The sequence below is a fragment of the Ceratina calcarata genome, unplaced genomic scaffold (assembly GCF_001652005.2).
Source record: "Ceratina calcarata isolate Rehan_Ccalc_2016 unplaced genomic scaffold, ASM165200v1 scaffold525.2, whole genome shotgun sequence".
NCBI lineage: Eukaryota > Metazoa > Arthropoda > Insecta > Hymenoptera > Apidae > Ceratina > Ceratina calcarata.
In genome coordinates this window covers 427,088-437,145 of record NW_017176396.1, presented here as the reverse complement: position 1 = coordinate 437,145, position 10,058 = coordinate 427,088, and the positions used below count along the sequence as shown (strand labels likewise).

At 35.4% G+C, this 10,058-nt stretch overlaps 2 protein-coding genes across 6 annotated transcripts in view; one reads left to right on the top strand and one right to left on the bottom strand.

Moving 5' to 3' along the window:
* Window positions 1-1,986: 1,986 nt before the first annotated feature.
* On the bottom strand, window positions 1,987-7,366 carry Ptpmeg (protein tyrosine phosphatase Meg). 4 transcript variants are annotated; one of them, XM_018030500.2, is made up of 18 exons: window positions 7,306-7,357; window positions 6,758-7,228; window positions 5,695-5,906; window positions 5,500-5,628; window positions 5,366-5,414; window positions 5,114-5,281; window positions 4,918-5,038; window positions 4,736-4,823; window positions 4,519-4,671; window positions 4,217-4,449; window positions 3,981-4,151; window positions 3,730-3,904; window positions 3,492-3,659; window positions 3,222-3,397; window positions 2,943-3,142; window positions 2,526-2,869; window positions 2,166-2,450; window positions 1,987-2,078 (listed from the first exon to the last, which is right to left on the bottom strand). In XM_018030500.2, the coding sequence occupies exons 3-18, from the start codon at window positions 5,842-5,844 to the stop codon at window positions 1,995-1,997; spliced, it is 2,694 nt and encodes an 897-aa protein (XP_017885989.1). In that variant the 5' UTR covers window positions 5,845-5,906; window positions 6,758-7,228; window positions 7,306-7,357; the 3' UTR covers window positions 1,987-1,994. The 4 variants fall into 4 exon arrangements, with proteins under 4 accessions (XP_017885989.1, XP_017885988.1, XP_026672297.1 ...); XM_018030499.2 differs by having other exon boundaries at window positions 6,758-7,366; XM_026816496.1 differs by lacking the exons at window positions 6,758-7,228; window positions 7,306-7,357 and adding an exon at window positions 6,160-6,701 and having other exon boundaries at window positions 3,981-4,142.
* A 1,038-nt stretch (window positions 7,367-8,404) lies between these two features.
* Window positions 8,405-10,058, top strand: part of dre4 (SPT16 homolog, facilitates chromatin remodeling subunit dre4) — a 7,266-nt gene continuing 5,612 nt past the window's right edge. Inside the window, exons 1-6 of one of the 2 annotated variants that reach the window (XM_026816542.1) lie at window positions 8,405-8,589; window positions 8,675-8,779; window positions 9,075-9,239; window positions 9,325-9,477; window positions 9,560-9,706; window positions 9,803-10,045. In XM_026816542.1, coding sequence (XP_026672343.1) covers window positions 8,521-8,589; window positions 8,675-8,779; window positions 9,075-9,239; window positions 9,325-9,477; window positions 9,560-9,706; window positions 9,803-10,045 — 882 coding nt within the window. In that variant the 5' untranslated portion in view covers window positions 8,405-8,520. The remainder of the gene's footprint in view (window positions 8,590-8,674; window positions 8,780-9,074; window positions 9,240-9,324; window positions 9,478-9,559; window positions 9,707-9,802; window positions 10,046-10,058) is intronic. The other variant, XM_026816543.1, reaches the window with a different exon arrangement.

The window sequence follows — 10,058 nt, the reverse complement described above, 5'->3', positions numbered from 1 at the left end:
ATTTGGAAGAAATTGAAGGGGTACCCCTTGGAAAAATCTCGGAAAAATCGAAAATTGTTTTTTGTTGTTTATTATTAGCAATGTTCTTCCGACATCTGATTCCTTTTTAAAAAATGCGTTTCTAAAGTGCATAAACTTTTGGGATTGATTGTATAGCCAATACATCCTTAAAAAACAATGATAAAGTTTTATGCTAATCTTTCTTACGTACATTAGCCTCGTTTGACTGAACTAGCGTTATGGATCAGATTATTGAGAACGTATAATTTCATTTAACTAGTTACTAGTAAATTCTAATCACAGGTGATTTATCGATGTTTCGTAGATGGTTGGACCAATATAAAATAAAACTGATTACAATAATGGTAAGCAATTAATGCCTTCTATCTGTTTCTGTACGAATAGTTTGCATCAGATACTTTAACGTAGAACATGATTATTTATTATTTTCGTCGTCTGATTTCGTTCGAGTATGTGCCGATTAACTAATTGTGCACGTAATTTATATTCCTTTAACTTGCAGATAGACCTTACTAAAGTTCATGTGTTTGTGCGTAAAATAATAATTTCGTTCATTTTTATGCACGATATAGTATACATATATACACAGAACATAAAAATATTTCAACATTGTAAAAATGGGCGGAAAGTAGAACACATAATACATGATTATAAAAAATAGCACGTTTCATTAACAGTGTTTAGAGGATTCAAAGAATATCCTGAATTTTCGGGACGAAATGTTTTTCTTTTCTTATCTTATCGCCTCTTTTGATTCATTACGTGTCTAAAGACGAGTCATTCGGACATCGTAGTTCTCAATTTACGTTAACTTTAATTGTATTTTATCACTGTATTGTTTCTTCACCATGCAAATTGGGGGCGATACTCTTTCGTGGAAGAAGAGCATAAATTTTAACATATTTCTACTAGCATGCGTTACTATTTCAAGTAAAACTAATCTGTACAATCGTGTAAACGTTAGTAGAAGTTATTGTACCTGCTACGAGAAGAATATGATTTTTAAATCGATGATTGAAGAAGAGACGCTACGAGCTAAAATCTTGTTTTATGCGATGATACGTAAACGCGTATTAATGTAAAACGATTAAATGTTAGCACGCGCAATCCAGCACATGTTACGGGCAGGGTAATTTTCTTACTTCGAAATTGGCTCATAATATTTGAAGACTTGCAACTGTGTTTTATGCAATCACATACTGCAGCTTATTTAAAATTGACTATAGATTCGAATCTCTTCTCTGTCTCATTTATATTATCTTGTTATGTCTTCGGCTTTTTCAAGGTAATACTCTTTTCATATTGGCACCTCTTGTATTTCTAATTTTTCTGCTAACATACTGATAGTATTTATAAGTTTTTAAGGCGCTGTTTAATTTTTGTATAAAGATTATATTTCTGCTATCACTCTACTACGAGTAATAGTTTGTAAAATTAGATTACGTAGAATTAAACGCAGTATTCGATGGAAGGAATTGATATTCACATTTTCTTAAAGTATATTAGCAGTAAATTGCATAGAGTTTAACTTTCCATACCTCTGCCTCTATTTGACTTATGACAATAAAAGTTCGTAGTAATGTTAATAGCGATCGAATTAATTCACGATAAACAAATCGTTTCAAATAATACTTCAGAGATTTATGTCTCAAATCTTAAGCATAAATTAGTAAAAATCTTCTTAGTTTTATCAAAATTCGTTCACTATTTACAGAACCACCTGCACATAAATTAAAAAGGAGTAAACTCGAAGGTGTGAAAAGTTATTGTTCAGTGATTAAATCTTTAGATGAAAAATATATATGCAAACAGATAGAAAATACCTATTTTAAATAGCATATATCTCTTTCATTAATCAATAATATATATATCTATATTATTGTCAAAGTATAAAATTATTCTCTAGTGATGTGACGTACCATTAAAATGTAAGAAGAATGGTAATTACAATGCTTTAGAAGCTTGTATTAATTTCATCTGCTGAATTCAGGAAGCGGCTTGGCTATTCCTTCGCTGTACGCTTTGTGGACTGCCTCGCACACGAATCTGTATTGACTCTGTGAAACAAATATATTTTGCTTTTAACAGACATTTGTACGAACCTGCAATCGATAAATTTTCTCCTGGATCAAATTCTAACTTACAGCATTTTGTATCATCATCGCTCTTTGATCTCTCATAGATCGTACGATGTCTAATGGGTATACTGGTTGATTCGCTTCGATAAGACAGAGCGCCGTTTCCATTAGCACTAAAACACCAGTTCTACCGATACCGGCAGAACAATGTACCACAGCAGGTTCTACTATTCCCGTTCTAGCTGCCCGCACCCTCTCAGTGAACGTCGTGAATTGTCGCCAATCGCTGGGTACTCCGTGATCCGGCCAACTGCAGTACTGCATGTGCGTTATGTCTCTTTCTTCGCCGGTCTGTAACATACAGAATTTATAAGATAAATTCGACAAGGATGGATGAATAAATAATGATCGTTGTCTTTCGCTTACGTTAATGTCACGGAGTATGAATTCCCGAAATATAAAAGTCTCTTCGACATTCTCAGCCGTGGACGTTAAAGTGAGATTTCTTAACGTCAACGTTTCGTTGAGCGCAGGCCAGTACTGATGGCATTTCGCTCGGCCACGTTCGACCAACGTCGTAAGCATCACGACAAGAGTACTGCCCGCCTCAAGAACCATCTGCCAGAAATCGGCGACAGTCGACGACAAGGGGCCCTGAGTAGCAATGTATCTGTTAATGATACCCGATCCCGGTATCTCCATGTTCACGTAGTTCGCGTTAATATAATCTCCGCTTGCGGATCCCATCAGTATCACTCGGGTGACATCATCTACAACAATGCACGATTATGCGATCTTAAAAATCAAAGAGAATTCTCGTCTTGAACATTTCTATGTGCTTACACGGTGAAATATCGCGATAACGATTTTTGCTCTGATTCTCGGGCTTTTTCGACTCCAAAGAAGTTAGCTCAGGATTTTTTCTGTACAATTGTTCATATTGTGCAATCAAAGCACCGCTCGCGAGACCATCGGCTAGAAGTAACATCGATTGCGCCAACGCGTCCGATCCAATAGCCGCATGAGGTGCATCTGGAACGTACCTTAATATCCAAACAAAGAATGGATATAAAGTTTGTTTACTCATTTTTTATGCTGAACATTCATAAGTAAATGCTCTACCTATAAGGGGGTTCTTCTTCGGATGTTTCATCCGTACCAGCCAGTGCATTGTATAAAGCATTCGGTCTGACAGTTAGTGTTAGCTCGCCAGAACCCGAATCACGAGATTGACGAATTAGATTTACTACGTGTTCGTGTAACAAACCGCTGACATCAATCCCGTTTATATATACCACCTATTCGGTCGATACAATAAGTAAATTGAAAAAATTAGTCTAGATAGCTTCAAAGTAAAGTTCAATCTAGCTTCGTTAAAACATAACGACGAACCTGATCTCCTTCGTTTAATTTCGGATAACAACGATCGGCAGGCGTGTTTGGAGCCACCCTTGATACTAAAATAGGCATATCTAAATCTAAGCCACCTTTCACATTAAAACCAAATCGGCCTTGATCATCTGGCATCAGAGTTATCGCAACTAGTCCGTCCTCCACTATCTGCAATTTTCATATTACGTTGTTTCATGTGAGAAACATTTAGAGGGCAGAAAACGGTAAAAATAATTACTTGAGGTGCAGGTGAACTTGTAGGCTCGCTATAATCGGGAAGGTCGTAGATATTCCTTTCAGCAGTCGTGTCATCATCGGCGTAACTTAACACTCTAGAACCTAATACGGGGGAAAATGCGTTGCCTTGTGTGTGCGAGCTTATTTCCTCGCGAAGAGACAAGAAACCACCTTCGCTGTAGAACATAATATGAATAAATAGAAGTATTATGATTGCAATAACTTAGAAGTATTTAATCGGTTTTAACTCACTCGTCGCTAAGATTTCCTTCACCCCATGCTTGACGTGGTTCACGTGCACCAAGAGACTGCACTTTGTTATCGTATGACCGAGGAGCTCTACCGGGTGGTATAGATATTTTTCCTTTTTCCTCGATAATTGGAGCCGACGTTACTCCGTGTACTAACCTTTTACTAGGAGATCTGAATATAATTAGTATGTTATAATCAATGAATTTACTTTACCTTTATGGTATTAGGATAATTACCTTATAAACGTTCTTTCTACTCTGGCTCTATGTTTGCCGTCTTCGACAGTTTGAAATTCTGTACGTCCCGAATATGTAAACCTGCTACTTAAAGTGAGTGGAAAACGCCTTGGTCTCGTTTTAGGACTGTGAAGTCGGAAGAACGTATGATGTTCTACACACGCTTTCCATAAATTTTTTGAGCTACGATATGTCTGCATATTGAAACCTAATAATGTATCGTAGTTTTCCGACTGGAACAAAATCGCTGATGTACCATATAGAACATTTTCATTACAGCCGTGAAGTAATGCATGAAGTACCTGCTCTCTCCTTAATTGAATGAAAAACTGTTTCCGTTTAAATGATATTTTAACTATCTTTGACCATGAGAACACATTGATTTTTATTCCATTTTGAAATACTACTAAACCTATAGACGTTACACCTAATTGTATTTCTTTATTTGCTGAATCCTAAAATCGGGATAATAAATTATTCGGATATCGGGAAAGACTAAATTATAAAATAGATACATACCCTAGCTTTGTGTAATTCTACTCCATACATGTCCAGCCTTTTTGCATGGTCTAAAAAATTAAATTCTGCATCTGCTGGTAATTGACCCCTAAAAAAATATATAATTACAGTACATTCAACATTCGCATTTTGTGAAATATTATTATATATAAAAATTAAAAGCAACACTTTAAGTCACTTACTTGTGAAGTTTATGCAATTCAGATATTTTCTTTTCCATCTCCTCAGTTTGACCTGGAATCAATTGTAGTCTAGAAAGATATCCTGGGCCATGTTCTTCCGGATGATAGTCACCCAGCTCAGCTGTACTCACATAATAATAAAATATTACAAATACATTTTAAGATACAAGTAATCCGAACGTATTTCAATACTTACATTGAACAGTGTAACTTGCAATAAGGCAAGCTGTACTTGGTGGTAACTGAAGTTTTCCTTGAAGAATATCTCTTCTTATTTGTAAATAAAATTGATATCTGGTATATTCCTCTTGCAATTTACTAGGGTCAGATACATAAAATTTCACTCTAAAGTAGAACTGTCCACCTAAAAACAGGGTGCTCCGTGTGAGATTATCTTGCATTCCTTTGAGTTTAGTAATGTGAACAGGAACATAAACAGGATCTTTACCCTTACTTCTTATCTGCTTTTTCACTGGTTTGCTAGGGTCTAACCATCTCTAAAACATTATTAGAATACCAATAATATTCTATACAATAAATGTTTTACAAATAGATTCTAACTGATTGAGTATAAAAATTTACCATTACATCTGGTGAATATGTACATGATGTAGATCCATTTTCAGCATATTGCAGACCAAAATAATCTTTTTCAACCAACTCTAAATGTTGGAATACCAGATCCAATAATGTTTGGCCCTTGGCTCTTTTCTAAAACATTGTTAAATGCTTATTATTGAACATGTATTGTTCTGAACGATTATTGTATAAACTTACGTCTAGTTCAAATGTATGTTGTGTATCATCAAGGAAAACGACTGTGGCTGACAGAGACTTTAATCTACGATTCCTTGCCAACTCTGCTCCACGAACGTGGTAGCTCCCACTGGAGCCACTCAACGCTCTACGTGATACACTTTCGATCATTTCAAATATACGAAGGCGTGTCAACCACCTTCCCGACACCACCTCTCTGCTATGCTGACCACCTGAACAGAGAATTATATGAAAGAAGTGAAATGTTAGAAAGCATATTTAGGTAGATTAAGAAATGATAATTTTTTTCAACCGTTATGGCATATTATAAGAAGAGACTTTTAAAACACTAATTTCATTAATGTAACTGTACAAGGTTAGGTCAACAACCATGTTGTCAATTCTGATAAATGATCATATTGGATAAACCAGTCTCATGCAATCTCACAGACTGATCAACCATAAAACACTATTGAGAGCAATTACATTCAGAGGATGTCATGGAAAATAAATTCATTGGATTTGGTGTAATCTAATGTCAGTTACATAAGCAAATTCATGTCTACTACGTGCCAGAATAATGTGGAACGGGGCATTCTGAAAATAGTTTGCATAAAAGAAGCAAAAGGGGCTCATTAAATGCCAATACGTTCAAATGCTCTGTATCATCCAATTTTATAAATTATTCATAATCAACACTAGATTTCATTGCAACACCAATTACGCTGCAAAACTGTTCGTTAATTATTATTAATTTAAAATTAAAAAGTGTTGAAATGGCACGTGGTGTTGAAAAAAGACCGGCACAAGTCTTTTGTCACGAAAATGAATACATATATCGAATTGTTCTCGCATCAGATCGAAGAAAATCGTGATTGAAAAAGGGTATTCGAAACATATTTAAAGTAAAAAAATGTTTCTGCGAAAGGTATCGGAATCCACGGTGATAAATAACTTTGGTATTAATCGGTACATAGGTACATATTCCTTTTATGTCACACCAAATAGTCATTTGTATGCATCTAGACCTAGACGATCGTGTTTCAGAATTAAATTAAATGAGCACTGTAAAATCTGCACTTACATTCATGATCCGTTGCACGACGTCCGATACAGTTTTCACAGGTGTTCTTACACGCTTGACAGACCCCGAAAAACCGCCAGCGAACGTCAATACTTTATCAGAATTATCAGATCCGATAAAACATTAAGAAAAAAACGATCCCGTCTCTTTCAATAAATCTCTTTTTTCTTAGCGCCTTTTTCATTATTTTCTATAACGACATGTTAGCGTGTTAATGTTTGTAAAATGCCGTTCTAATCAAGGTAGACTACATCGGAACCAGTTAGTCGTTATTTATTTGATCGCGGTTTGCGGTAAAACGCATTCAATAATGTATAAAACTGCACTTCTTTCACTCACTCATTGTCAGTAACATATAAGGTAACACTAATAAATCGGCACGAGCGAGCAATGATGTCAATGAATTACGGTCATGGTTCTTTTAGAACTTCACAATGATCATTATATATAGACGTATACATAGTTGATAAACTGTAAAAATATATACAATCGTATGAAAATAATTATTTTCTACGATGTTACTCCGTAAAGATCAAAGTATTATTTACAATAAAATTGTTTGACGCCCTGATAGGAAACTCTACTATGTGTACATATGTACATACGTGTACATGTTATATTTTACATATGTGTGGGTGTATTAATATTTAGCATAGAATAAGCAAAGTAAAGATGTTATACTCGACAACATTTCTTCAATCTATATTTTATAATAATAACAGAGAGGAAATGAGAGTGCTCACGGCCCGGTTTCGGCGTCCCCAATTCGATGGTGCTGCCGAAGCTAAATTCAGCTAAATTCTACAGGGATCTGACCTTTGATAGTCAAAGGATCTGACACGTTCAGTTCCAGATTTAGCATTTACAGGAATCAACTGACATGTACTTACAAGAGCACGAAAGAACCATTTGAATGCTAGCAAATGCGTAATAAAGACCAGCAAATATTACAAGATGTTTGCACGCGTATTTACATTCATATCACTAAATAGATACATACATCTTCTATACAAAACTTACAATCAAATTTCGATTTTCTATACAATGACAAGAACTCAGTTATAATTCTAATTCATTAATTTCATTCATAATCTAATGATATTTTAAAAACGTAAATTGTAATGTTTTTAGAATAGTTCAACGAACCATCACTTAGGGCGCTGCTTCGTAATCCGTAAATTTTTCCCGCCACAATGTCTGCATTTTGTGCATCTAATATTGTGGTTCGGTTCTAAATCCCGCCATCTCCGCAGCAAGTCATACACAGGTAACAAATTCTTATTGTATTACTTGCTTCTATAAGCCGCACTAAGAAAATATAACAATACCTTGGCACTCTTCATCGTTTAAATGTTTACTTCGTTTACGGCATGAAAGATTTATTCCAAATTTAACGTTCAGGCGATGCTCGGTCCACAACAAAGAGCCCACGTGACCTTTCAAAGTAACGTAGAACGACGTTAAAGACCGGGATGATATGAGGGGATCTTTAACGTTATATGATATTATTATAAGAAGTAGATACATAATTGAGCAAACGAGTAGAGACAAATCTTGTCAGTAGACACAGTATTAATTGGTTCGGTTAATTGTAGTGCGTATCTTAGAAATCTTTCATTCGAACTTGATGTAAGATCTACGCTCCTGCCGAATAGAAAATGGACCAATGAAATAACTGTCACGTGACTGTCGGTTGTAAGTCGAGTTGATTTCACATAACCGCGTGTTTGTGCTACGCCGAACGAAGTTGAAAACAAGAAGCTATGGCAAACGTATCCGTGGATAAAGAAACATTTTTTCGGCGTATGAAGCGGCTTTACACCGCATGGAAGGTAAGATATTTGAGACCGTTCGTGTCGTCTTTAAAATAGTATGTGATCCATCGATAAACGGGCACGAAACGATTTTGTTAAGCAGGATGGAGAAGTTGGTTCAGATGACAGTTTTAGTAAAATGGATTGTCTCGTCTCTGCCGTGGGTACAGACGAGGATATCGTGTACAGCAAATCAACAGCGTTGCAAGTAAGCGAAACTTTTCCGAATTCTTACGTATCACTCTTTTGTATCTCGTATTTATTAGAAAACAAATAGTTAACCTAATTTTTGTAACTCCAAGATGGTGATTTTTCGTAACATTTGTAAGCTTTCAGCTCTATTACATGTATTCTTGGTTTATTACTATAAAAGAAATTAGAATTTTGTACCTAAGCATTCGATCAAACTGTTATTGTGTAATTAAAGTTTTATGATCTATCCTTATATTCATGTTACTTTTATATCTCCATTAGCTAAAATGAGTTCTTGTATTGTGTTTCAGACATGGCTCCTGAGTTATGAACTTACAGATACTATAATGATTTTAGCAACAGAGTCTATCTGCTTCTTGGCTAGTAAGAAGAAGATTGAATTTCTGAGGAAACTTGAGAACCAGAAATCAGATGAAACTGGTGTGCCTGCGGTGAAATTACTTGTTAGAGACAGAGTATGTAACCTTCCATTTGTATGCATAATTCCTTGACCATTTTACATATTTTTTAATATTTGTCAATTTCCTTTTTCCACAAAAGAATGATGAAGATAAAGCCAATTTCGGCAAACTTATTGAAATCATAAAGCAGAGTAAAAAGGGTAAAACATTAGGCGTTTTCTCAAAAGAAAATTACCCAGGTGCTTTTATGGATGCATGGCGGGCTACTTTGAAGACAGAATCTTTTGATACGGTGTGATATTATTGTCTTACAATTCTCTGTACAACGATAAACTGCGAACATACAATCATTTTGTAATAACGATAATCACTAGGTCGATGTCAGTGCTGCTGCAGCATATGTTATGTGTCCAAAAGAGGATACCGAGATTCATACCATAAAGAAAGCATGTTTAGTATCTGTGGATGTCTTTACAAAGTATCTAAAAGATCAGATCATGGAAATCATCGATTCCGACAAGGTATTTGACTTATTCATTCAGAAATGTACTTGTAAAAAAAAAAGATACACGTGCACTTGGTATTTTATTCTAATGTTGGACCATTTTCTATTTTAGAAAGTGAAACATTCAAAATTAGCAGAGGGTGTAGATGCGGCTATAACAAATAAAAAGTATGTAACTGGTGTCGATGTTACCCAAGTAGATATGTGTTATCCGGCCATAATACAAAGTGGTGGGAACTATTCTCTAAAGTTCAGTGTCGTTAGCGACAAAAATACGTTGCACTTCGGTGTCATTGTCTGTTCTCTCGGAGCACGTTACAAGTCTTACTGTTCCAATATTGTTCGAACATTATTGGTAAATCCCACTA